The sequence below is a fragment of the Vidua macroura genome, chromosome W (assembly GCF_024509145.1).
Source record: "Vidua macroura isolate BioBank_ID:100142 chromosome W, ASM2450914v1, whole genome shotgun sequence".
NCBI lineage: Eukaryota > Metazoa > Chordata > Aves > Passeriformes > Viduidae > Vidua > Vidua macroura.
Genome location: NC_071610.1, coordinates 3,484,296 through 3,511,780, shown reverse-complemented (window position 1 = coordinate 3,511,780; position 27,485 = coordinate 3,484,296). Strand labels below are relative to the sequence as shown.

The window sequence follows — 27,485 nt, the reverse complement described above, 5'->3', positions numbered from 1 at the left end:
TTCATTTGTGAAGGAATGTAACATAATTGCCCAGACTCATACCCATTCACTCCTCAGATACTGGTAGCTAGCTCTTCTTGACACAAGCCTCTCTATATTAACCCAGAGAAATGCGTACATGGCCAGTTAGCCTAAGCAAAATAGTCATTCAGCTTTCCCCAAATTTAAACTATCATAAATTACCATTTGGACAGCATTAGAAAGAAATTGAAGCATACAAGGAATAAACTATATTTTCTTTTCATATCAAAATGTACTCTTGAAAATGTGTTTGGCACAGTGCTAAATCATATAGTTAATACTAAATACTGCAGGATACAATAAATCCCTGGAGTTAACTTGTGTTTACACCCTTTAAGGGATAAAAATAAAAAGATATCAGTTATTCAGAAAGCCTATAAAACTGTATAAACAATATTTTGTCTTGTTTTGAAAACCACTAATATAGTAAATTTTACATAAAAGACCGCAAAATAATATAAATGGATTTAAACAGATCTTTACAATAAGAAATTCAAATGGAAACAGACAAGTAACAAAGAGAAGTAAAAAAATTTATTGCAGTATGCATTCCACCAGATTTGCTGGGGATCCCTTTTCTTGTATTATTTCAGGGTGACCTAATACATCAAAATCTACATTTACAAAAACTCCTCCTGCAGATAGGTCATAGATACTGCATGCGGGTTTTTTTTCCCTCAACAGAAAAAATTATATATCCGGGAGATTCTGCCAGTTTACAGCCTGTAAAAACAATGCTTCCCTGGAAACTGGGCTACGCTAAAGAAAGCCATCCGCTGCTAGGTTAAACTCCAAGAACACTTTATTAAGAACATTAACAGACTAATTTCCAACATTCACTTGTTTATTTTTTTTAACAGAAAGGTTTTTTTCAAGGTATAAACAATTTTTTAAACTATAATACAGTGGGAGTAAAAATGAACTGAGAAGTTTCTGCTGCACAACAGCGAAGGAAGCTCCCACATAAATGTTTACCAAATATTTCCTTCTTTTTTCTTGCGTCCCAGATTCCATTCTTACTCTTCATTTAACTGATTTTTTTTTTTTTTTTTTTTTTTTGCCAGAAAGTTGATATCTCAAGTTTTTCTGTTATTTCAATTCTTGTAAATTTGGCTGTGTGTACAAATTCATTAGCTGGTAGTTCCATCCTTGGCAGCATACAGCGATCGTAAATTTTGAACAACTTTATTAGTCAGCTTATTAGCACTCGTTAGAGCAATTTTTTTGTAAATAATGTCTGACTCTTTAATAGTGTCTACCCAAGGCACCAGTTTGCGGCCATCACGGCGCTTAGCCTCAGTCCAGGAGCCACTGTAGGAGCCTGCCATCCACTGAACACTGAAGCCATTGCTGGTTTTCTGTACTACTCTTGCAATTTGTGGTCGGTCTTTGTACTTTGGACAGCAAATAGCGATGACATCCATGACATCAACACTTTCATTCATCTGTGCTGCCAACTCTGTAGAGTCTGAATTTCGTTTTGACCTTCTCAATGACTAAAACATTGGGGGGAAAAAAGACCAAGTGTTACACAAAAGAACTTTAGTGAAATTATTGCTTTTATTGCTTTTAATCCCTTGACGCCGGGAGTTGGGATTCCCCGGCACACATTCCATTGCCGGCAATGAGACGCACCGCGACCGCCAGCGCCAAGGGGTTAACATATCCTTGTAAAACCACATACTCTTAATTTGTACCCGTGTCTTTATCTCTTATTGATATATAAAATTATATATACACACGAATCATAAAGCTACATAAAAACTTGGCAACAATAAAAAGGATAACACACAGTACATTCCAAAGGAAAATTAATAAATTTTTATATGGGATAAATCTCATTTTCTAGTTTGTGTTTTTTTTATTGTCTTTTCTGTTAAACTTTCTACAAAACTTGTATAAATGGTTAAGTAGAGAATCTCTATCTACAAAATGCTTTTTTTCATGTTGATTACATTACTTGGTGTACATTTAATATAATAGACTGACATTTATAATCACATAAAAATAATTTTACGTAATACGCTGTGAAATACGTTGACTCCTCCTCCGCCTCACCCCTGAAGTGCCTCCTCCTCTATCCTCCCCATCACTTTCATCATCCTCTGTCTCAGCTGCATTGTTTTTAGGGCTGCCTCCTCCAAGAAGTGAGGTAATTGCTTTGTTCCGAGCATTTGTGCTAGCTGACACCTCTCCATCTTCTTCCTCTTCATCAGGATCCAAATGTTCCATAAGGAGCTTGAACTATTAAATAAACCCCCCAAAAAACAGAGAAGTTTACATTCAAACTTTAGAACCAGACATTCATATCACATGACATTAAATAAAAAACAAATGAAAAGTTAAAGAAACAGTGTAAAACAAATGGCAGAAAATGTCCAACTTCAACAGCTTGTGTTTTGTTCTACAAATATTTTACTTTCATTTTCTAGTAGATATGTAAAACCTTTCTTCCTGTGTTTCCAAAATTGCAAGTTTTCTCTAGTTAATATTTTAAAGAATTGGAAAAGAAAAAAGAAAAAAAAAAAGGGTAAATACACTAGATCTAGTCTCTGTTCCTATGACAGAAACAGTCAGGGATAAAGTGAACAAGTTATATGGTAGAGTTATACAAGATGGATACCAGAAATTAGAAAATACTCTGCAAAGATAAATATCCTTCAGTTTAAATTAAGTTTTATTGTGTTTAACTTTATTAGAATACTTTGAAAGGTAATATTGTTAAACATCCTGAAAGGAAATTGCGAGTTATCATAGATCCATCACAAAAGATTACCAGAAATGTAACATTTTGAAATCTTCTTCCAATACATCAGCATCTACTTTCAAGTTTACACTGTTACCTAGTTTGAAAGGATTTCAGATTTTCTGCAAAGCAACTTTACTTACATCTAAGTACTGTTTTACTATACTCCTCTTCACTTCTTCGGTGATCTTAGAATTAGCCATATCACTCCGCAGAAAATCCAGAGTTTGTTTTGGATGGAAATGTACTCCTGTCTTCCTGTTTATAGCTTTATCATACACTTTTGCAGATTCAGATGGAGAATATTTCTGAATTTTACTGTTTAAAGAAAACAAAAGGGAAGAAAGAGCTTTTAAGCAAAGTCCAAAATTATTTCAAGGAAAAGTTTTTTAAAATATTCAATATAAGTAGTTATATTTTAACCATTCTGTATGTAATAGACATCCTGGTAAGAAATGAAATCATTACGTTTTCTAAGCCAGTTTCATTACATCCAACCAATTCTATTTATGTTTTTCTCTTATACAAATCTACTGCAATTATTAACAATCAACTAAACACCTCCCTCCAACTTCTTCCAAACTTAATCCTTACAAAGAACTCACTAGATAACAAGACGGCCTATTGTCTAAATATCCTTACCTATCAGAGAATCCACAGAGGTTCTTTAAATGCTGTTTCAGCATCAAAAGTAATAATATGCCTTGGGAGACATTTGCAAATTCAATTAAAGGAGCTGAATTTTCTGGTAAACATTTCATCACAGCATTTATATCATTTTCTTCATCAGAATCTGAATCAGAGTTTACTCGTTTCCGTAACCTCCGAGGCTTAGAAGCTTCCTCCTCACTTTTGCTCTCACTACCACTGTTACTGTCACTGTCAGTCTCCTCGTCTGATGAAGGCTTTCTTTCCTTTTTTTTGTCTTTCACCATAGACTGTGAGACAGAGAAGTTAACACACATTCCAAAATTAGGGTAAGTAGCATCATGTACATTTCTAAAAAATCATTATTGACTTAAATTAGGAAAAATTCCCTGAACAATGTTATTAATTCATAACTTGATTTTCATAACTTTATATTCAAAGATTAAAATAATTTATGACAAAAAAAAAGCTGAATTCAAGGTCCCTGAAAAATTGATCCAAAGTCCACTTTTTTTTGCAAGGTGGTTACAGAAAGAACTGAAGCAAGAAGTACTCCACTGGTATGTTATTCTTAAAAAGACTGCTCAAGTTTGTTATCGGAGACAGTAAAATGAAGTAAAAGCCAAATAAAATAAATCATGAAGAAAATTTCTTTTTTTTTCACCTGAATATAATTTTTGCATGTTACATATATTTCCATATGTACATTGGTACAAACTAGTCCAAGCTAGTTTTAATCCTAGTCTCTGTTAAAATCCTATGACACTAATTACACTGCTGACCAGAGAGCCCCTCAAATCAGCATATACAGTATTAATAATATCCAGTTCTACTACTTGTAGAGCTACAGAATTTCACACCTGCATTATTACTGCACATAGTATGCTTTTTCATAACACAGAACTTAAGATGTCCCAAGCAGGATTTCATCCTCTACATACTGGTCCCCCATCTAAAAGATGTGCTGTCTTTTTCTAGCAAATTAAAAATTGACTTTGGTAGGGTGAGAATTCAAAGCAGTGTTCTTTCCAGGTATCAACTCTGACTTGTACTTACTAGTCAGATTCGAAATTCTAGAAATGGGTTTGTTTCCTGACAGTTTGGACCTTCTACTGTTAAAGTTGTCCAGGAAATGAAGACACTGAAGTCTTTAAGAATCACAGAATAAGGTCCCCTGACAGATGACTTCTCTTGAGGCTGAACAGCCCCAACTCCCTCAGCCTTTCCTCATAAGAGAGGTACTCCAGTCCCTTAATCATCCTCACAGCCTCTGCCGGACCCACTCCAGGAGCTCCATATCTCTCCTGTCCTAAGCAGCCCAAAACTGGACACAGTACAAGAAACAAAGGCCTTTTTCTTACAGGATTGTGTATTGCCATAGCAACAGATGCTATACCATTATTGGGGTTCTTATATGCTACCTTAAGAAAATACATATTGCATACTCTTTTCTTGCAATAAATAATGTATTTAAATTCTCCTAGGTGACACACGTGGCACTGCCATCAGCTACTTGACAACAAAAGAAAAAGAAAATGGGATTTTGTTATTAAAATTATGCATGCAATTATTATTAATTCCAATTCAGAAATATTAGGGAATTATATAATTTAATATTAATATCTCAAAAAATGTCATTCATTTTTAATAACATAAGCAGCAATATAAGGAAAAATTTCAACTAGTGTCTGCCAGATACAGGTCAGAACAGAAAGGGTTGGTTTTTAACTACCAGTTACAAACTAACAATACTGGTCCATATCATAATAATGGTACTGTATTCACTGAAAAATTGACCAAATTATATAGAAGCTTATGCTGCCACCATAATAAATATACTAAAATATAAATGCACATACCTCTTTAAATGACTGTAGTAGGTTGCTACCAGAAACTGATAATGTAATGTCTATATGATGCATTATAAACAGTGGCTCTTCCTGTGTTTGATAAGGAAAACAGGCTAGATTGTCTGCTATATACAAGAGCATATTCACCTCTGTTTTCTGGAAGTTAAAAAAAAGTACATATAAATATACATACAAATATCTTATTATACACTTATCCTGTGTTCCTAACAGTTTAAAACAAAACAAACAAACAAAAAACATCACAAATTTTATTCTACATTCCCCCCAAATGCACTCTAAACAACATATATATATGTGCAAAATTTAATCATACCTAAAGATACATTATTCCTAAACAACCTAAACTGAGTACAGAAAGATATTGAATGATGCAAAAGTGAGTAATGCATTCTATTAGGTAAATACCTTATATTATAAAGCAAAACAAAGTACCTTAGAGAAATAAAGCTATCAATAATTATGTCATAAAAATATATTACAAAAGGAGAATTTAAGCTTGCAATGGTATTTTTTTAAGTGAAGGAAATGTGGTGCTTACTGCAGTATCATCAAAGAGGTTGAGTAAGGAAATGAGAAATGCTCGTCTGTGTTGACGGTTCCCTCGAATCATGGAGTATAGGTGTGAACACAATGCATTGGATGATTCATCATGTCTAAAACCTCTCACAGGATCCTGTGGGCAGGTATTGATTGCCTGTTGTACCTGGTAAGACATCTTCATACCAGCCACTGCTTTCATCTGAAATGGAAAAGTACTTATTTTTATTTAAATCATTGCTTTCAAGCAGTAACACTGAAAGTGGAAAGTAAACAAATGACAGACAACAGAAACTTCTAGCCACTTTTTAATCTTTTTTCCCTTTAAGTGGTTCCTCATCTGAAGTTTAACTTTTAAACACACACTGATGTGCCTTTTGAGAAAGCATACAGATTTAAACAGAATTTGTGGTAGAGATCAAAATGTATTGTGAACTGCTTCTGTGTTAGAAACATACAGATGATCTGTTTACCAACTACAGCCAGGTACCCAAATTTAAAGAATTTTCAAGAATCATAGATTCATAGAATATCCTGAATTGGAAGAGACTCACAAGGATCATCAAGTCCACCTCCCGGCCCTGCACAGGACACCCCAACAATCCCACACTGTGCCTGAGAGTTTGTCCAAACAGTTCTTAAACTCTGGTAGTGTTGGGGCCATGACGACTGCTCTGGGGAGCCTGTTCAGTTCCTGACCACCCTCTGGGTGAAGAACCTTTTCCTACTATCCAACTTAACCTTCCCCTGACACAGCTCCAGGTCTTCCCTTAAGTCCTGTCACTGGTCACCACAGAAGAGAGATCAGTGTTTGCCCCTCCTCTTCCCTTAATGAGGAAGTTGTAGACTGCAATGAGGTTTCCCCTCAGTCTCCTCCAGCTGAACAGACCAAGCGCCCTCAGCTGCACCTCATATGGCTTCCTCTCAAGGCCCTTCACCATCCTTGTGCCCTCCTTTGGATGGTCTCTAATAGCTTTATATCCTTATATTGTGGTGACCAAAATTGTCCCCAGGACTTAAGATGAGGCTTCCCCAGTGCAGAGCAGAGTGGGACAATCCCCTCTGACCTGCTGGTGATGCTGTGCCTGATGCCCCCCAGGACACAGTTGGCCCTCCTGGCTGCCAGGGCACCGCTGACTCATATTCAACTTGTCAACGATCAGGACCCTCAGGTCCCTTCCCACAGCTGCTCTCCAGCCTCTCATTCCCCAGTCTGTCTGTACATCCACAGTTGCCCCATCCCAGGAGAAGAATTTGGCACTTGCCCTTGTTAAACTTCATATGGTTGGTGACTGCCTAGTCCTCTAATTGGTCAAGGTCTCTCTGCAGGGCTTCCCTGCCTTCAGTGGGGTCAACAGTTCCTCCCAGTTTTGTATTGTCTGTGATCTTGCTCAGTATCCCTTCCAGTCCTGTGTCCAGGTCATTAATGAAGATGTTGAAGAGCTCAGGGCCAAGGATAGAGCCCTGTGGAACCCCACTAGTGACAGGCCGCCAGTCTGATGTCACTCCATTCACTATAACCATTTGTGCCCCACCCGTGAGCCAGTTGCTCACCCAACCGCATGATGTGTTTATCCAGCTGGGGTCTGGACATTTTGTCTAGAAGGATCCTGGGAGAGACAGTATCGAAAGCTTTGCTCAAATCCAAAAAGATTATATCAACTGGCTTCCCTTGATCAACCAGGTGGGTTACCTTGTCATAAAAGGAAATCAGGTTTGATAAGCAGGACTTTCCCCTCATGAAGCTGTGCTGGCTGTGACTGATGACTGCACTGTCCTTCAGGTGCTTTTCAATACCTCCCAGAATAATCTCCTCCATAACTCTACAAGGCACTGAAGTGAGACTGACAGGCGAGACTGGAGGCCTCCTTCTTGCCCTTCTTGAAAATCGAGACAACATTCCCCAGCTTCCAGTCAGCTGGGACCTCTCCAGATTCCCAAGACCACTCACAAATCATTGAGAGAGGTTTTGGAATCACATCAGCAGCTCTGAGTAGCCTGGGATGAATCCCATCACACCCCATAGACTTATAGGGATCCAGCTGGAACAGCAGAACCCACACATTTTCAGGGTTGACTGGGAGTTGATCATTCTCACAGTCATGGTCCTTCAGCTCAGGGCACTGGGACCCCCTTGGTCTGTCACTGGTGTTGAAAACAGAGGCAAAGAAAGCATTAAACATCTCTGTCTTGTCCATGTCCCTGTTTGTGAGGTGACCATTCTCATAATGGAATGGGCTGATGTCATTTTTGCGCTGCCATTTACTACTGACATTTAAAAGGGCTCTTTTTACTGCCCCCCACAATCATGGTTTAAGCCCAGCTGGAAACTAAGCACCATGCAGCTGCTTGCTCAACCCCTCTCTCCACCCCCACCCTGGTGGAATGGGAAGGAGAATCAGAAGGGTAAAAGCCAGAAAACTCCTGGTTAGAAAGAAAGTCAGTTTAACAAGAAAAGCAAAAGCCACGCACACAAGCAAAGCAAAACAAGAAATTCATTGAGCCCTTCCCAAGGGCAGGCAGGTGTTCAGCCACCTCCAGGAGAGCAGGGCCCCATCCTGTGGAACGGTGACTTGGGAAGACGAACACCATCATTCCAAATGTCCCCCCCTTCCTCCTTCTTCCCCCCACTTTACATACTGAGCATAATGCCATATGGTCTGGAATATTCCTTGGGTCAGTTGGGGTCACCTGTCCAGGCTGTGTCCCCTCCCAACTTCCCATTCATCCCCAGCTCCCTCCCCAGCGTACAAAGAGCAGAAAAGGCCTTGGCTCTGTGCAAGCTCAGCAATAACAAAAACATCTCTGTATTATCAACTCTGTGTTCAACACAAACCCCAACACAGCCCAATGCCAGCCTCTGGGAAGGAAATTAACTCTACCCCAGCCAGAACCAGCACAACTGTCCAACTCCAGTTGAGCTTTGGCCACAAAGATTTTCTCCCTACAGTGGCGAGCAGCATCTCTGTATTCTTCCCATACCACCTGACCTTGCATCCACTGGGTACACACCTTCCTTTATAGCCTTATTTCCAAGAGAAGATTCCTGTTCAGCCACGCTGGCCTTCTGCCTTGCCTGCCTGACTTCTGACATCTGGGAATTGCCTGCTCCTGTGCCCTTAGGACGAGATGCTTAAAAAGTGAGCAGCACTGATGGACCCAGCACCTGCAAAAGTATTTTCCCAGGGGACCTTACTTGATATTTCCCTGAGCAGCCCGAAGTTTGCTCTCCTCATGATTAGAGTTGAGGTTTTGCTGGCACTTTCCCTCCTGGCAACAGAGATTTTAAACTTGATTGCTGAGTGGTCATTGTGGCCAAGATGGCCGCCAATCACCACTTAATTCACAGAATCACAGAATATGGTGAGTTGGAAGGGACTCACAAGGATCATCGAGTCCAACTCCTGGCCATGCACAGCACCATCTCCAAGAATCACATCATGTGCCAAGAGAGTTGTCCAAATGCTTCTTGAACTCTGTCAGGCTTGATGCTGTGACCAGTTCCCAGTGGAGCCTGTTCCAGTGCTTGACCAGCCTCTGGGTAAAGGACCTTTTCCTGATATCCAACCTAAACCTCCCTTGACATAGCTCCAGCTGTTCATTCGAGTCCTGTCACTGGTCACAAAGAGATCAGTGTCTGCCCCTCTTCTTCCCCTCACAAGGGAGTTGTAGACTGTGATGAGGTCTGACTTCAGTTAGGTATCTCTTTAGATGCCATGAACAATGCAATGCTCAAATTTCAGTGGAACACAATTAGATTTATAAAGTCCCACAATGTAGTATACACACTGAACTAAGACTGAGGCCTTCTGAAATAAGGAGGGGGTGCTGCAACTCAATTTCAGATCTTTAGCAGAACTATCGTCACCATGCCACAACTCCATAAGTCTTCACTTATCCCTCAGATTTTCCTTTCAGCAAGATCCCTCAGTTCTTAAAATCTTCCTATGTTCCTTCTGCTTAGATTATAATTTATAAAGCATTGATGTCTTAAAGTTTTAATACATATATATATATACTGACCTCTACTTTTACAAAGTGCTCTCTCTTAATACAGGAAAATCATTGCTAAACATTATGAAACAGCTGTCCTTATCTCTTATCAAATAAATGCTCTTAACATACTATTCAGTGAGGAAAACACTACTGTGGATTATAAATTAAAGGAATTTTTAGACTGGAAGAGATGCTTCAAATTATTATATCCTTTCTATTTCTACAAACAGAAATCTCCAATCAGGGGAAAGAGCTGGGATCTTCTTTACAACTGCTTATAGTTATTGTTATTCTTTGTTATTTATATTATTTTTCTGCAGCTGAGGCCTATCCAAGTGTTGAGTCACCAGAGAATGCAACAGTATTTTGTAAAATGATAAAAGAATTACTTACATGAATGAACCCAGCATACTTTTTGTCTATTTCCACCAATTGCTGGTCAGCTTTGTTTCGCATAGAAGGCTCTGGATCTGTGCCCATAGCAATTAAGTACGGCACACACTTGAAAAAAAACCAAATGAAATTATTATTTAGAGTCATTGTATCTTGTCTTTCTCACTCTTTGCTCTTTTATTACAGTATTTTTTATGTTATATTCTGACTACTGCAGAAACTAGAATAGGAAGCTTTATGCAACTTACTACCTGACTACTTTTTTCAAGCAAATAGTACAAAATACACAAAATACCAGTGTTATCATAGAATCATAGAATAGTTTGGGTTGGAAAGGACCTTAAAGGTCATCTAGTTCCAACCCTCTGCCATGGGCAGGGACACCTTCCACTAGACCAGGTTGTTCCAAGCCCCGTTCAACCTGGCCTTGAATGCTTCCAGGGATGGAGCAGCCACAGCTTCTTTGGGCAACCTGTTCCAGGGACTCACCATCCTCATAGGGAAGAATTTCTTCCTAATAGCTAATCTAATCCTACTCCCTGTCACTTTGAAGCCATTTCTCCTCATCCTTTTACTATATGCTCTTGTAAAAGTCCCTCTCCATCTTTCTTGTTAGCTCCCTTCAGGTCCTGGAAGTTCACAGTTAGGTCACCCCAAAGCTTCCCTTCTCCAAGCTGAACAATCCCAATTCTCTCAGCCTTTCCTCATAGCAGAGGTGCTCAATCCCTCTGATCATCTTGGTGCCTCCACTGGACTTGCTCCAACAGGTCCATGTCCTTTCTCTGTTGGGGACCCCAGAGCTGGAGGCAGCACTGCAGGTGGGGTCTCACCAGAGCAGAGGGGCAGAATCCCCTCCTTCTCTGCTCCCCACACTGTGGGATCAGTCCAGCCCACAGGGGGTTTCTGAGTGCCAGCACACACGGACGAGGCATGTCCAGACTCTCACCAACCAGCACCCCCAAGTCTCTCTCCCCAGGGCTGCTCTCGATCTGTTCATCCTCCAGCCTGGATTGATCCTGGGGATTGTCCGACCAAGGTGCAGCACCAGCACTCGGTCTTGTTAAACCTCATGAGATTCCAATGGGCCACTTCTTGAGCTTGTCCAGGTCCCTCTGGATGGCCCTGTCCTTCAGGTGTGTCACCTCCACCACTCAGCTTCATGTCATCTGCAAACCTGCTGAGGGTACTGTCAATCCCTTTGTATGTGTCATTAATGAAGATATTAAATAACACTGATCCAAATATAGACCTCTGAGAGACACCACTGGTCACTGATATCCATTGAGACTTGGAGGCATTATAAGTGACAGAAGTTGTGTGAAGTTTCAGGTAGTATTTCCAGTTCTCTCAAACTCTAAAGTCAATTTACACTACAAAAAATGCCATTTAAAAAAAACCCAAACCACACACCACCAGTTATGACTGAACATGTACAATGGTTGTGTTATAAACAAATAATTACAAAAATATTATGTAAGCAAAGAATAATGGTGATGATAACTCAAGTTCTGACATTGACTCTGGAATTCCATAGTGTTTGGAGGACATGGGAATTGAGGTGGAGACAAGCTGTCACAGTTTTCAGGATAAAGAATTAAAGAAAAGAGCTTGGCATACACATGAAATTCGTAACAGAAATATGCTCCAATGTACATTTGCACATGCACTTCAGGCACTCGCTGGGCTTTTAGATCTTGATCCAAAGACAAGAAAATACAGCATTTGGAATCTAAATTTCAAAATATGCTTTCTGTAAAGGCCCCTTGCTACAATAAGAGATTACTGTAACATAGCTGCAAGAGAAAAACTAAATATATATCTAGCAAGTGTAAAAAGCCCTGAAACCTGAAGACCAAAAAAAAAAAAAAATCCACATCATAAAAGGTTACCATACCTGAACAGGATGGATGAGACCCTGGTTTAATGTCAATGCAATGACATTTAGAGCAAAGTGGCGTACACTGGACTGGGTATGAAAGAAAGCCTCAAGGACCTGTTTGAGATATAGCTGCATGATGGAACTACTCATCCCTGAGGAAATATCACCCATTTCTTTCAGATCTTCCTGCTTTGCTACTTTTTTCCCTGTAAAAAGGATGAAAGCAATAGCACACTCACCACAGTATAATAATTTACTTTGCTATTATTTGATGCATACTTATCGTTAAGCTTTATAATACAAAGACATTTCAGCCATCTTAGAATGGGTTTATGATCTCATGAAACATAAAGCAGTCTGATAGCAAATATACTTAAAAAAATTAAAGTCACACAAATTTAAAGTCTCGTTCCTCGATAAAGGTTTTATTTTTTACAATTTCTTATTTTGTATCTGCTAATTAACCTTAGAGAATATTTTGATAAAAAGTATTACTACCATCATTACAGCAATTATGCATTCTGGATTGCTTTCAGGATTTATACATCCTGAAAGTAAATAATAAGCTACATACCTCAATATACCTATGGACATAATGAATTCTTGAAAATTATTCTAAGATATCTTGTGTACAATATTACTAATTAGATAACAAATTACTCAGTTCATGTATATAGTAATTGTATGCAAGAAAGTTAGATTTTGCCTGCCTCAGCACAGAAGAACTCAGCACTTACAGTCTCTGTCTGCCTGCTGCATACGTGTATCCTCCTCCTGCAAGTAGGTCTGAAGGTTTTTTAACACCTGGATTTTTAAGTTTACTGAACAGTTCTTGTCTGAAAGAATGCTGTTGTACAGGGTCTTCACTTCCTGTTCAAACATTAAACTTGGGTGTTGTATAAATGCAAATCCTAAGGGTGGAAGAAAAAAGGAAATATTCCATATTATTAACTAGAAATTGTATTTCTGCTTCTTAAGTCTTTCTTCAAAATAGAGGTATGAAATTTATCTCCTCCCAAGTGTAGTGCTAACAAACAATATTGCTTTTTCATATGGACACCATTCTAAACTTATAAGGAGTTCTATTATCTGTCTGATAGATAAAGATGGGGTCTCAACCCAGGGCAGTTGAACTAAGAGTTATATAGGTCTGGAAGCATGTCCAGTGTACTGGTCTGCATCTCAATGACTAGGAGGTCTCCCAAGAGCAAGGGAGGAACATTGCTAAAATATTACTCATTGTTTTTCTAACACATTTGGAGAAAAACATTGTGCTGAAGCTATGAAGAGTTATTCATATGGAGACAGAGAAAATGTGGAAAAATTTCTAAATATCCTGGGTATTTAAACAATAAAATCTTAAAAGAAAAAATATACCAAACACAATAAAATAAAATTTAGACCTCTCGCTGTTATTATTCATATACCTATAAAGGTCTTGTCTTGAAAATTACCTGAAGCATTCCCAAGACTACATCTGTTAGAAGATACACACTATAGAACTGCTTTTAGCTGCAGCCTTACCCTTGACAAAGAACTGGTTATTCTTAGTCAGGGAAGTCTTTATTTCATAAAAAGTTTGATCTAAATATGTAACAGCATATATAATTTTAGATCACATATGTAGATTTAGGAGTGCTGCCAACAGACTCTTATAGAGTATCATAAAAAACGGTAATGGGAACATAACTTCCCAATTTAAACTATATTTAACTACTTGATTAATTTTTTTAAGACTGTGAGAAAAGCAAATATTAAGTGTATTTTTCATGACCATAGGAAACTAAGATTCTGAATGAACACACAGAAAACATAAAGATAAACATAAAAGAAGAATGGGGGAAAAATGAAAGCAAATAAAATTATGTGAAAGCAATGTATAAAAGTGGGTGTAACAAAGGGAAGACTGAGTCAGGTTTTTAAAACTGGCTCTGTGCACACAGAAAAGACAGTGTAGGTAAAGGCTAAGTCTAGGGCAAGACCTAAGTGCATTTAAGATCTCATTTCAATTTCAAAACAGGAAAAGGAAAGAAGGCAGGGGAGATGGAGGGGAAAGAGGTGAAAGCAAAAGGAATGATGTTCCTCTTTGAAGTACGTAGTATAATTGTCCACTCTATACAGGTGTATTTTGATGTTTATAACTTGACCACCTCTGAGAAAGTCCAATCAATTTCTTAAGTTTAATTTTGAAAATGGAAAGCACTTGCATGTATGTGTAACAATCCATAACTCTCTTTCTTTCATTCACTTATTTAAAAGAATCTAAAACCACCAGTACTCTTAGGGAAATTATTATTTTTCCATCCCCTGTAAGCAGGGAAGAAATTTTACTTGGCATAAGAATTTGTCATAGGGGATGGAAAAAAGGCAACTGCTGTGTTCATTTAAGGACTGACTTCACATCTTGGGGCTGCTCTCACACAACTTCTCTTCATACCTTTGTTTTCACTCTGTTAAGGTTAAGCACTGAACTTGGCTGAGTAAGACATTACCTGTTAGCTACTAACAAAATTTTTTATCCTCAATCTGCCTTGCAAGTACACATCTGGAAGAGAAGCATAACCATAACACTTTATGGTTAAACTCAATCTCTCAACAGCAGTGACACATCCCAAAGCAAAGGTTAAAACTGTTGAGTGTCCTTACTGTAAGGACACACTAATAATTACCAAAAGGAAAGTACACACTCTTCATCTGATGCCTTCAGTGTGTATAAATTTTGAATTAGCTTGTTAGTAATTTTCACCTTATTGCTGCACATAAATGTTGAATGCATTTGACAACTTGATTCAGTATTACCAGCCTGTAAAACAGAGCTTTGCACTGCCTACTACATCTCTGTAAACCCAAGCAGCTACCTTCAAAGTGGAACCAGTACTTAGATGAGACTAATATATCACTGAAAACAGTTGCCTGAGGTTTAATTAAGATAAAGACTGACATGTTTACAGGCAGAGAAAAAAGAATTAAAAAATCTGAAGAATGCCTACTGATAGTCACTTCTGTTTTCTCCTCTTCCCCAAACTGATCACAGTTCAGTCTGTAATTCAGGAACATTTCTGATGAATACAACACTCAGCCTCCATGAGTAAAGCAATCATGTCTATGGTTAGGAAGGCAGCCCCTATCCCATGTGCAATATTTTGTATAGAACAATTAAATTAGAATGGACTACAGTAAGTGTTGTGCATCTTGATACAATGCCTAGAAAAACCTCCAGCTAGTTGTTAGCACCATAGCACTGTTCCTGCAACAGAGGCAACTCTAAAGCCATTAATCCCACTCAGCTGTCGGCAATGGTTTCCTCACAGAATATCAAATCAAGATTCAGTCTCAGTCCTTATCCTCAGTCCTCCCTAGCCTGAACTGTACCAGGCTATCTAAAAAGTCACCTAAACAGCGGCATAAGGAGGAAAATTAACAGTTAAACCATACAATGCAAGCTCACACACATAGGAGACAACTTTCTTTAGACTAAGCCATAACCATGAACTGAACTCTTCCAGAAACCAAGGCCTACCTGTCCAAACAAGATGCTCTTACATGTACAGTTTTGGTCCTTGAGCAGAGGATGAACATGATACACACCACTCAATGTCAGTTCATGCATTACTGTAAGTCACTGAGATACTATACTAATGCCTTCAGACAAAGAATCTATTTAAAATTGAAATACTGCCAAAGACCCAAAATAAGCCACAATATTTAGACTATGGCATCATCTCAATGCGTCATGAAATTTCACAGAGCATCTCTCAGTTGGTATAAACTGCCAGAGCTTCCTCAATTTCTGTGGAATTTCTGCCCCTGCACTTAAAATTCTCAAAGTTTTTCCATCATTTTTTCTAGTTATTCTTTAACCATACCTTGAGGACTGAAAAACAATATTTGGAGTTACAACATATTTGCATATGGGAAAAAAAACCCATCTCCATTTACTTTGGAAACTTGATGCTTTTTAAGACTCGGTCATACATCAAAAAGGTATTCACTGTCAAAAGCATCCACTCCGCTGCAGAAGTATGCAACTTCCAAGTATCCCTTTCACTACATTCCTATAGCCAGGTCTCAAATAAAACATGTGGTGAACTTTGATTTTAAACAAACTTCCCTGCCACTACACAAATAAATGCATGGATTTCTACAACAGCAGAATAATAAAAACTATTAATATTTCTTACCAAGGCCAATAATGGCTTTTGTCTGTACTTCTTCATCTGAATGCTTTGTAAAATACATCAGCAGTTCGAGTACTTTATCCTTAATGTTAACCTGAGGAAATTAAAACACAAATAATAGCTATTTGAAGATGAAACAGATATTTTTAATCTCTTATAAAAAGCATATATATCAAAATGGAGAAGCACAATCTTACTGCATTGTCTTTGCAAAACCATGTATTTACAACCCAAAAATGATACCATATGTATTATGAAGAAATGCATAGCTTTGAGGGCCTAGGAATACTGTGTTCTCAAATTGAAGTGGAGCATTCAATAGACACAAGGCATGGAGAATAAATACAAGTTATTTTACCTTACTGTTGCCCTTAAAATCTTCTTGATCAAAATCAAAATGTCGACACAGTGCTCCAACAGTGAAAAGTGATCTAAGGAGTGCTGGTTTATTGGCAGTAAGTATTGTACTGTTGGGGTCTTCTTGGTGTTGACTTTTTAATTTTGAAAGCGCACCTACAGTAAGATAAAAGTTTTGATCACAGTATTTAATCATGGTGTACCCCTAAAATAAGACTTGTAGGCGAAACTGAAGAGTGACATCTACATCTTGTGATTTTACTTACCATAGTATCTATTAAAACAGGCCCACACAAATTTATAGTTCTGAGTGACCTTGTTCACAACAGCCCCAAGACAGCTCACACAATGCTGAACAACCTAGGTGCAAAAAAGAACAAATGAATTATATATTTAGAATTTAAACCTGAGACTTTTGTGATGTTATGCAGGGAAAAGGTATGTAGAACTAAAAGTAACTATCTAACAGATGCAATGTCCATCTCCTAGACTGCTCTGAAAACATGCCCAAACTTATAATTGTTAAAATATAGCAACAACACATACAAACACAAGTAAACCAAGAACATTGATTTTTCATGGCTCAAAAGTTATCTTCATAATGAAGACAGACTTTCTTTAAACCAAAACTATCTATTTCACAATGTGAAATGGAATTAACCGAATAGTAGCAATTAAAAGCTTACTGTCATGCCATATTTGATGATGAGTTTCATAAGGTCTTCCTCAATAGTGGCAAGAAACGTCTCACTTGGGTGTTCCATTAGTGGCACTACAAGTTCTAAGATTTTTGCAACATTGCAGATCACCATGAAATCATTCTGGGTCTGAAACAACAGCATTTATAGCATTTAACATTTCTGGCTGTGTTACCTCTAAGTATTATTAATATGTATTATGCAATACATATATAATACATATTAATATAATACAATTACATAATAGTATGATACAATTATGTATCTTATGCAAGTTATTTGGTAAAGATTTTAAATAATATATAGTTTACATCTGCTTTTAAGTTACATACTATTTTGAAAGCAAGTTCTTGTTTTCTACAGAACTTTTGTAAAAAAAAAAAAATCAGTAGAAGCAGAATTCACCTGTCATCAAGGCTGTGACAGACCCGAAAACTTTTGGTCATGAAAATTTTTTGGAGTCCTAAAACAAATTGAGGAACTCTTCCTGACACACACACAGTACAGAATGCACAACACCTGGCAACAGGTATTGGCAGCAAGTAAATAATCAGATAACCTTTTCCTATACTGTTTGATCAGAAGCAGCTCTACGTCTGTTGTAGATATGCCTAGGGAATGCTCTAGGGCTGAAACTGTAAAATTCTAGTCTATACCTGCAAGCTAAGCTGATAACAAGCATTCTCAGGCCTGCTCTTCCCTGGGCAGCTGACCTAATGTAATGGATTGCTGCGCCCCACTCAGTCAAGCTCCTTCTTGAGCCATGGCTGCATGATCCTGCTCTGCTCCTGCCAGATGAAGGGTTCATCACAACTTTCACTGAGTCAACTGTGCTAATCAAAATAGAAGAAAGCAATGCAATGTTTCAGAGGAGGGGGCCAATTTCCTGGACTGGGGGGATTCAGCACTGTAGCTCTCTATCATTTCTGTGAGCTAAATTGTCTTACAGAGAAATACAAAAACACCAGAGCTAGGGTAGAGAGAGGTGAACTGCTGAAGAGGATAGAGCAGGACATTTTCCTTCTAATATTTATGCTATATATTAAATCACTCTATCTTATGGAACCATACCTTTAGTCTTAAGATTCATTTATTAAATCTTAACTACTTTTAAGACTGTGACTATAAAATAAAACAATTTTAAGAACTTATTTCATAACAGGTGGAAAACTGTGTTTTAGTCTTTAAGAGAAAGAAGTACAGGTTTCAGTTTCATTTGAGTGTAAAATGTGAAGGCAGAGGGTGAGGAACAGCATCTTGGAAGCTATAGAGATCATCAAAGGACCTAATATCTTTAGAAGATATGATCATGAATCATAGAAACATAATTTTTATTTCTCTTTTCCTACCTTCAATTTCATCAAGCATACAAGACAGCCATTAATTTCCATGCTTAATTATCTGGGAGAAAGAAAAGACTGATTTTCTAATTTTCTCTACTTACACTACATTTAGTGGTCAGGTATGGCTGCATGGTCATGGCATGTTTGACCATTAGCTGGGGCCTGATTTTGCTGAATAAGAACAAAGTGGTTATGCAAGCAACCAAGCGACCAGAATTCACACCTTTGTTGTCAGAATCTGCAAAAAAATTAGAAAATACAAACCGTAATGTTTGAGCAATGAAAAACATATAGCAAAAACATCATATGAATATCTCATATCTTTCAAGATCAATACAGAATATTATTATTAGATTAGAGATGAGAACATAATGTGCTAACATTTGTATGTGATCACAACATATGTAAAATAAGCAAAGATGCTTCAAAAATATCACTAGTTTTTAACCTAATTACTGTACACAGAACACTGGCCTAGCCAATGATTCCTATTACAACTGTAGAATGTATTAATACAAATAAAGCTTGACATATTTGTTTTGTTTTTAGTGATCTAGAAGTCTGAAAAAGTTATTTTAAAATTAGCTCTGTTATTGTGATTAGCTAGAGAAAATTAGGAAAGCTTTATTATTACACAGTGCTCAAAGGTTCACAATCAAAATAAATGCAATAACTCATTACCATCAGTTTTGTAACAGGAATTCTGTAACAGTCACTTTACACAATAGTCATTTGAACCACCACTGTTACAGTATCATAAAATTCAAAGAAGCTACTGGGTTGTAAACACTATTACCTGACAAGGATTCCTCATATTTAAGAATGTGCTCAACCAAATTGTCAACAAGTTGAGTACAGGCTTTCTTCACAGGTTTATATGAGGCGTCCTCTTCTGACTTCAACAGCTTTAGCAGATTAAACAGAAAATTATTTAGTATTCAGGGTGCATTCATTTACATTGGATATGTACTGGTTTTATAAAAATTACTACAGATACACAAGGATTTTGCACTACAAAAATATTTAACTTCTCCATAAAAGTTACACCAGTGGAGAATTAAAGAAAGGTCAGATGTTTAAAGGGCATGGATTGAATTTGTTTACTGTAAAGGACTGGTCTTGCAGTCTCCCTTCAATATGTTTTAGTACCAAAAGAATTTTTAAAATTCTTACAATGATTGTGCCATACATTCAAAATTCATTACTTACATTTTGAAGAAGCTGTTCAAACCAATCATAGCCAGTATCTCTACAAGCTGCAACCTAAAAGTAGTTTTGAGAATAAACTGGTTAAAAAAGGCATCTGAAGAAAAATTACTTCAATATAGATGCCATCTTAAAAGATCAGTAAACATGCTCAGATATATTTTCATAAATATTTGGTACGATATCTTTGGAGACCAGAAACTTTTTCCTGCATTTGAAAAAGAGTTCTCACCATTTAAATGATCTCAGAATTTGTATCTCATATAATACAAGGCCTATACATTTTCCTGGAGATTGCTACCTCTAATGACAACCACATTTTTGGTTCATAGAACATTTTGTACAGATTAAAGCACAAATACAAGTCTGACATATTAAAAATGAACATATATATATATATATATATGCATGAACATATTTTTATATAAACAAACTAAGCCTTCACTGGTATCATGCGTCAGGAACAGCTCAGAGATGCTCCAAAAAAGAATTGGCAGGAGAACTGAGAATTAAACTGAAGTCAAATAAAGTGACTGGTCATTCTGGAAAAATGCACAATACACTACAATTTAGTAAAAATATTAAAAAGCAGTTTTAACTCATATCTTTAAGTCATGAGGAGAGTACTTTTATTTGATATTTACATCTTGGTATAATTTATATTAAAATACCTTTTCAGTAAAGTGGCTTTATCAATACATTTTCACTACAAATGCAAAAGCATTTTATTTGAAACAGATTTTTGAGACATGCAATTTAATTTGCTGCTCCTAAAAAGTAGATAACATTATGCAGATACTGGTTTACCTTGGGTGAGAACATGACCTTGCATTTGATGAAACAGCTTGATAACTTTTCAAAATAAATGTTATCAAGTGCGGAAATTTTTCTTTTAAGAGACTACTTCTTAGTTAGGGTTAATTATATGCTGCTACTAGCATTTCCTGGAAAATGTTAAATATAACAGAAACTTGTGGTGGTTTAACTGAACAAGTATTTTCCACAACCTGAATATAATGTGGTCTCAGTTATCACCGCCAGCAGATTAGTGAGCATTTAAAGTTTCTTATAGCCTGTTCCATCAGATTAATAATTCTAGCATGTATTCAATGTCAGGAGACATATAAAAAATTAATCTGATAATTAAATTACTTGTATATTTCTAAAATACTACAGACAATATTCCAAAGATAATAAAAACATAATGAATTTTTACATGCAACTTAATTAAAATTTGTTTAACATACCACATCAGTGATGTTTAGTATTTTCCTAGTCATTGCTTCTTTGTCATGATGTAGAGTTGGAGTGAACCAAAGTTTCTGGAATGTCTCATTTACTAATTTCTGAAGGAAAAAAAAAATTAGCAGAAATAAATATTTTTATCTTTTCACATAGGTATTATTACTAATACATCCGTACAATAAATTTTTTTACAATATGTGTCCGTAAGGAATTATTCAACCTATGTGATACTGTTGTAGAGAATGTTATCTGAGATAGATCCAGATTACTATTACAGCAGTTATACTGGTCTCTAAGCAAGCTTCACTAAAATGATCACTGGGAAAGTGATGCTACAGGAAATAGAGTTACCATTTTCCTGCGCTAATCTGCATTCCTCAGGAAAGCATAGTACCCCTGAGAAACTGACAACTGAACACAAGACTACAATTTCTAGAGCAGAATTAGCAGCAATTGTAGATTACTTTGGCATTTTCAGAACAGCTGTGACAAGGCAAAGAAGAGAGAGAAGTCAAGTCTCTCTACCCAAACATAGGAAGTTGGATCCCTGACAATGTTTTTGTATAGAGGAAAAGATGGAATAGAATGAAAGTGAACTATTCCCAAATTACTTATAAAGCATATGCTTGTAGGAAGCATTCCTCATCCATGGAGACTTAAAAAACCCATTGCAGATACTGCCTCATCTTTATGAGGTTGTTGGAAAGGCAAGGGAAAGGTCATCCTCCTTTCCTAGCAGCATCTTAGATCCAGCTGTTCATGTACTTCTTGATTAACAGTCTGCCCTGAAAGCCACTTGGCATTAACATATCTCAAGTGGTAAAATTATATGTTGCAGCTTTAAAGTTCCAGACTTCAAATCCCACTGAAAGTGTGATACAAAATTATTACAGGTGTATTCTTAATTACCCAACAATTTAAAAATTATTTTTGCCAAATCAAACAAAAAACATCAGTGTCAGGTTTATGATTCAACACATAATCTTAGGTTTTTACCCTTCTGCATATACATCACACAAAGATAATATGATGACATAAGTAACATTTTAGGGGGAATAACTGATTCATTAAACATACAGAATTAATGCAAAAGTTTCACAGATTAATACTTTATATTTTTTATATGCAGAACTTATAAATCTGGCATATAATAACATCAAGTACTTAATTTTGACTTAAAGTTTATTTTGTTTTCAGAAAGGAATTTTATATACTAATTTTACTTGTTAGAAAAGTATCAGAGACAATACTTGCAAAGAGAAAAAACCCCAAAACTCTAGATAACAACTTTTAAAAATCCTTTGAGTGTCAGCAAGAACTTGAAGAAAATAGAAGAAAGAAAACCAAGTCAGACAGCAATGTAGAAAGCTATTTGCTCTTAAAAATTAAAAATAAATAAAAATAATAAAAATTACAAAGGAGCAATGAAATACTCTTTTGATTGTTTTTGCATCAAAATATAGAAACCAATTATGATAATTTAAATCCTGAAGGATATGTTTCATTCTACCTTAATGCCTTCTTCATCATTGACTCTCCGAATCATTTTTACACACATCTCAGTAATTTTGGGAAATGTTGGTTGTTCAATGCAGATATCCCTAAGTATCTTTATGACTCTTTTTCTGACACTGATACCAGTATCCTGTGAGGAGAAAAACGTTATGCTCTTGAAAAGAAATCAGACATATTATTAATGTATTATATAAATTATATTTGAAGATCACATAATCTGACCTGAAAAATGCATTCAGAAAATGCAGGTAAAATATTCTGGAGTATATTTATATGAAAGGTCAGCATAATTTTATTTGCAACAATCCTAAAGGTTTGGGCTGAGTCCTCAAAACATTGAAACACTTCCTCCATTTATATAATCCCAATTAGGAACTCATGATGTTGCAAATGTATAATGCCATTTCTTAATTCAAGATCTTACAAGCTAGATGCGCTGATGCTTTAGCTACTGTTTATGAACACCCAAGACACTTTGTAAGTCTGGACTGTAATACTTCAAAAGCCTTTGAATAAAGCTTATGGATGATATGTGCAGCAAATATTTTCCATTTTCCTAGGCATCATCTAAGGAGAAGGATGAGTAGCTTCATTTCATATTACTTAATTCAAAATATGTTTAATCTAAATGCCAGGATGAGCGCCTTTATGCATGCTCATATGGACATTTCCAAAACACATTACAAACATGTTTTATCATGTAACGCTAGCAAATGAGTAGTATTTGACTAAAAACCTAACATGAATGCTAAAAGCTAGTGTTATCTTAAATTAACACAGTATTTTATCTGATCATTCAGGCAAAACCCACTTTTTATACAAAAACTCTAATAAAAAGCCTTTTAAAGCACTAAAACATAGCATAAAAAAACAAAGTAGTTTTATCTTTTATTTTGTTTTGGATTACAAATGGCAACTTTAAATTACTATGTTATAGACTCTTTTCATCACCCACACTACTGAACTGCCCTCAATAACCCATATCTGAGACTTCAGAGATGTGGCAAAATTCCTCATTTCATCTAATCTGTGCCTCAATAAAGGAACAAAAAGGAATATAATTCTGGTTCTGTTGCAGTACAACTTTCTATGTATATTTACTTATTGATGTATATGCTGGTTCTGGCTGGGGTAGAGTTAATTTCCTTCCCAGAGGCTGGCATTGGGCTGTGTTGGGGTTTGTGTTGAACACAGAGTTGATAATACAGAGATGTTTTTGTTATTGCTGAGCTTGCACAGAGCCAAGGCCTTTTCTGCTCTTTGTACGCTGGGGAGGGAGCTGGGGATGAATGGGAGGTTGGGAGGGGACACAGCCTGGACAGGTGACCCCAACTGACCCAAGGAATATTCCAGACCATATGGCATTATGCTCAGTATGTAAAGTGGGGGGAAGAAGGAGGAAGGGGGGGACATTTGGAATGATGGTGTTCGTCTTCCCAAGTCACCGTTCCACAGGATGGGGCCCTGCTCTCCTGGAGGTGGCTGAACACCTGCCTGCCCTTGGGAAGGGCTCAATGAATTTCTTGTTTTGCTTTGCTTGTGTGCGTGGCTTTTACTTTTCTTGTTAAATTGACTTTCTTTCAAACCAGGAGTTTTCTGGCTTTTACTCTTCTGATTTTCTCCCCAGTCCTGATGGTGGGGGTATTAGTGAGCGACTGCGTGGGGCTTGGCTGCTGGCTGGGGTGAAATCACAACAGTGTAACAAAGCCTCACTGACAACAAGCAATGCATTTTAGAAGGTTGGTCTTAAAAGCATGATGCTCCCCATTAAAATAATAACATATATATAACATACTCTTGGAATCATCATTCCATATTATTAAACATCTAAACTCAGTTGAAAATAAATTTTCCAATGACACATCATACATAAGCCACCATACCAATATTCTTTCAATCAGCATATCATAATACTGCTCAGCAAGCTGAGGACGACAGAGCACAAATCGGCCAAGAAGCTCCACTGCTGCTTCTCTTACACTAGTGGAGTTATCCATTAGCCGCCCATGAACTCCTCGTTGCATATCCAGCTAAAAAGAAACAAATAAAACACAAATCCAAAATAAGAATTAAAGATTTGTTTTAAGTGTGACAGAAGAATGCATATACGTGATGGATATTTCAGATTTTTTTACCCTGGCTAGAATACTGGGGTCTACAGCAACAACCTCAGACAGACACTTCATGGCTTTTGTTCGAACAGCAATTGCATTTTCACCAAGTACACGCAGAATCTAGAAGAGAACAAAAACAAAGATTCATTTGCTTTGGGAAGGTAGCAAATTGTTTAACAGGCAACAATGCAGCAGAATAACATGCAAATGAAGTAACTAAAATAAGAAGTCCCTTAATTTTAAACTCTACTTTTGCCATTCACTTGTGGCTTTTCATAGTTCTTTCAATGGAAGAGGTGGATTTGGGCACTATCATTTTAAGAATGGTTGTGTATGCAGATCACTATAAGCAACAGAACCTAAACTAAGCTAAACCAAACCAGTACTGGAGTCCAAACATGTTGCCATGACAACACATTAGTGCTCTTCTCCCAGAAAAAGGAAAGAAAACACACTGGTTAAACAACAGCTTCCAAAGTGACAGTAACATGCATGGCAAGCAAGTAGCTAAGCTGGCTTGTATTTTCAAATTAAGATCAATTTAATGAGTTAATATCACCAGATGAGCATGCATTTGGCAGAAATTGTAAGAGATTTCAACATTTTGCAATTATTTTTTTACTGTGTACATCTAAGATATTGATTTTGCCATCTACATCCATTAACAAATAAAATAATGCACGTACAATATGACATATAAAATGTATGCAAGAAAAAGAAACATAAGCACTTATGTCATTAATACAGAAAGCACATGGTGTTATTGTGGCCTGTTAAATACCCATGCTCAACAATGAACAGATATGGCACACTACCACAAAAGTGTTTGGAATCAGAAACCAACTGCATTTCACTGTACTAAGACTTTCAGCACAGTTTACCTGTGTCAAATAAATATCGAAGCTCTGGGCAAATGGCCTCATAGAGGCCAAGTAGCGAACAATCAAACATGCATCTTCATAGTCCACAGTATCAGAATTCATCCTGCAACAAATTCAAAGTTTTAATTAGGACATGTTTATCAAAAACTATTAAAAATGTCAAATGCATGTTTAATAAAGCACCGGTGCTCAAACGTACTTTAATGTACTGAACTGAGATGGAGCAGTTTTAATGATGCTGCGAAGAAATGTTTTGCGGCTTTCCGCTCTATGCATGATCTGCCCCGTGGTCTCAACATCTTTTGCATGATGAGTTCCTTCAGATGAATCCTCATCCTTCTGAGATTTAATTGCTTTCTCTGTCTCCATAGTTGTATCACGGAACCACTGAGCTATATAAAACTTCCGAGAAAACTGGAGAAATACAGCAGGATACACAAAAAACAAAAACAACAGAAGTAGAAGAGTGAAATTAATGGATATATGAGATTGAGTTTAATGCATCAATCATATTTCAGAAAACACAACCAACATTATACATTAGGGTGACAATTTAATTGAATCTCTAATATGCATGACCAAAAATAGTTTTATTCAGTGCATGTTACTAAAATTATTTTTATATAAATTTGACATCAGAAAGCTGAAATTTACCACTAAGGATGCATCAGTTTCTGTGTTCTCATCTAGATAATCTAGCAAAGCCTTTTGCAGCTGTTGAATTTCATCTTCTCCTCCTGAAACCTATCGGAAATAGAAAGATAGTTTTAAAATAGAATATTGCACAGTGGTGAATATCATCTGAAAATCTGTATGTCCACATATAAAATACACTGAAGTTAATGTTCTGCAATTATAAATATAGCTAATAATTTTTTAATCAATTACTTCTAAACTTTATAGAGACTAAACCAAATTAGACTGTAGCTCCAAAGTCAAAAAAATATTAGCGGCAGAATAAGACATGTTTTAAAACAGACTGACTGATTTGATTAATGTTCATTCTATGATCTTGGGTGAAGATCCTCTGTTCCCAAGGAAAAACAAAGGGCTGAAATCACACATAGTAGACTGAAAAAAGTTTTAACCTATAAAAGACATCATTAGCTCTCTCAACAATATTAAACACTGAAACAATTACTTTATAGGTGAACAAGGGATAAAAGGCAAAAAAGTCAAATGAACATAAATATGAAACACAGACAACAGTAAAAACATATGGGAAGTGTCAAAGAAATAAAAATAACTTATCCCTCTGCAAAATATTTGGTATAACTGTTTTCAGGTTTAAAGCATCGATACAGAGAAAGTGCAGCAAGTATGCTCAATTTATTTAGCAAAGAACTTACAGAGGTTATTCCCAAACACCCCTGAACTCTAGCACTAAAGAATCATACTCTCTGAGACTCAATTAAGTTTCTATCAGGTCAAAAACCTTGAGAACAAACATACATTTTATAAAAATTCCACTTAGTGCATAAAGTCTATCTACAGAATAGGACAATATTAATTTTCCTGTGAAGCACTTTTAAGATGCACAAAAAGGATTACATATGAAATATTATTCTGAGAACTATGCATCAGATTTGTAAATATCTAAAATGTATGAATGTTAAAACCAGAATATTTTTACAAGAGGCTATTTTATAGGAAATATGTATATCCTGATCTCTTAAATAATTCTAGCCTATGTAAATTGAACAATGATTTTGTATATGACCATCAGACAATGTACTTTTCCCCATATAGAGGTTAGAGATCAAATCAGTATCAATTAACTTGTTAATGAATCAGAAATTAACTTTCTCAACACCTACAAGACAGCATAAACCCAAAACCATAAGCCACTCTTTTTTC

At 36.6% G+C, this 27,485-nt stretch overlaps 1 protein-coding gene across 2 annotated transcripts in view; it reads right to left on the bottom strand.

Moving 5' to 3' along the window:
• Positions 1-563: 563 nt before the first annotated feature.
• Positions 564-27,485, bottom strand: part of LOC128821384 (nipped-B-like protein) — a 160,607-nt gene continuing 133,685 nt past the window's right edge. Inside the window, exons 25-47 of one of the 2 annotated variants that reach the window (XM_054002369.1) lie at positions 26,283-26,372; positions 25,828-26,042; positions 25,629-25,731; positions 24,769-24,867; positions 24,517-24,663; positions 22,629-22,763; positions 21,121-21,219; positions 19,877-19,930; positions 19,464-19,572; positions 18,769-18,905; positions 17,313-17,453; positions 16,893-16,986; positions 16,628-16,782; positions 16,273-16,363; positions 12,829-13,002; positions 12,107-12,297; positions 10,213-10,320; positions 5,825-6,025; positions 5,275-5,421; positions 3,410-3,705; positions 2,911-3,085; positions 2,080-2,265; positions 564-1,517 (exon numbers count right to left, since the gene is read on the bottom strand). In XM_054002369.1, the coding sequence (XP_053858344.1) occupies positions 1,152-1,517; positions 2,080-2,265; positions 2,911-3,085; positions 3,410-3,705; positions 5,275-5,421; positions 5,825-6,025; positions 10,213-10,320; positions 12,107-12,297; positions 12,829-13,002; positions 16,273-16,363; positions 16,628-16,782; positions 16,893-16,986; positions 17,313-17,453; positions 18,769-18,905; positions 19,464-19,572; positions 19,877-19,930; positions 21,121-21,219; positions 22,629-22,763; positions 24,517-24,663; positions 24,769-24,867; positions 25,629-25,731; positions 25,828-26,042; positions 26,283-26,372 (3,513 nt within the window). In that variant the 3' untranslated portion in view covers positions 564-1,151. Of the gene's footprint in view, positions 1,518-1,558; positions 2,266-2,910; positions 3,086-3,409; positions 3,706-5,274; positions 5,422-5,824; positions 6,026-10,212; positions 10,321-12,106; positions 12,298-12,828; positions 13,003-16,272; positions 16,364-16,627; positions 16,783-16,892; positions 16,987-17,312; positions 17,454-18,768; positions 18,906-19,463; positions 19,573-19,876; positions 19,931-21,120; positions 21,220-22,628; positions 22,764-24,516; positions 24,664-24,768; positions 24,868-25,628; positions 25,732-25,827; positions 26,043-26,282; positions 26,373-27,485 lie in introns of those variants that run through there. The other variant, XM_054002370.1, reaches the window with a different exon arrangement.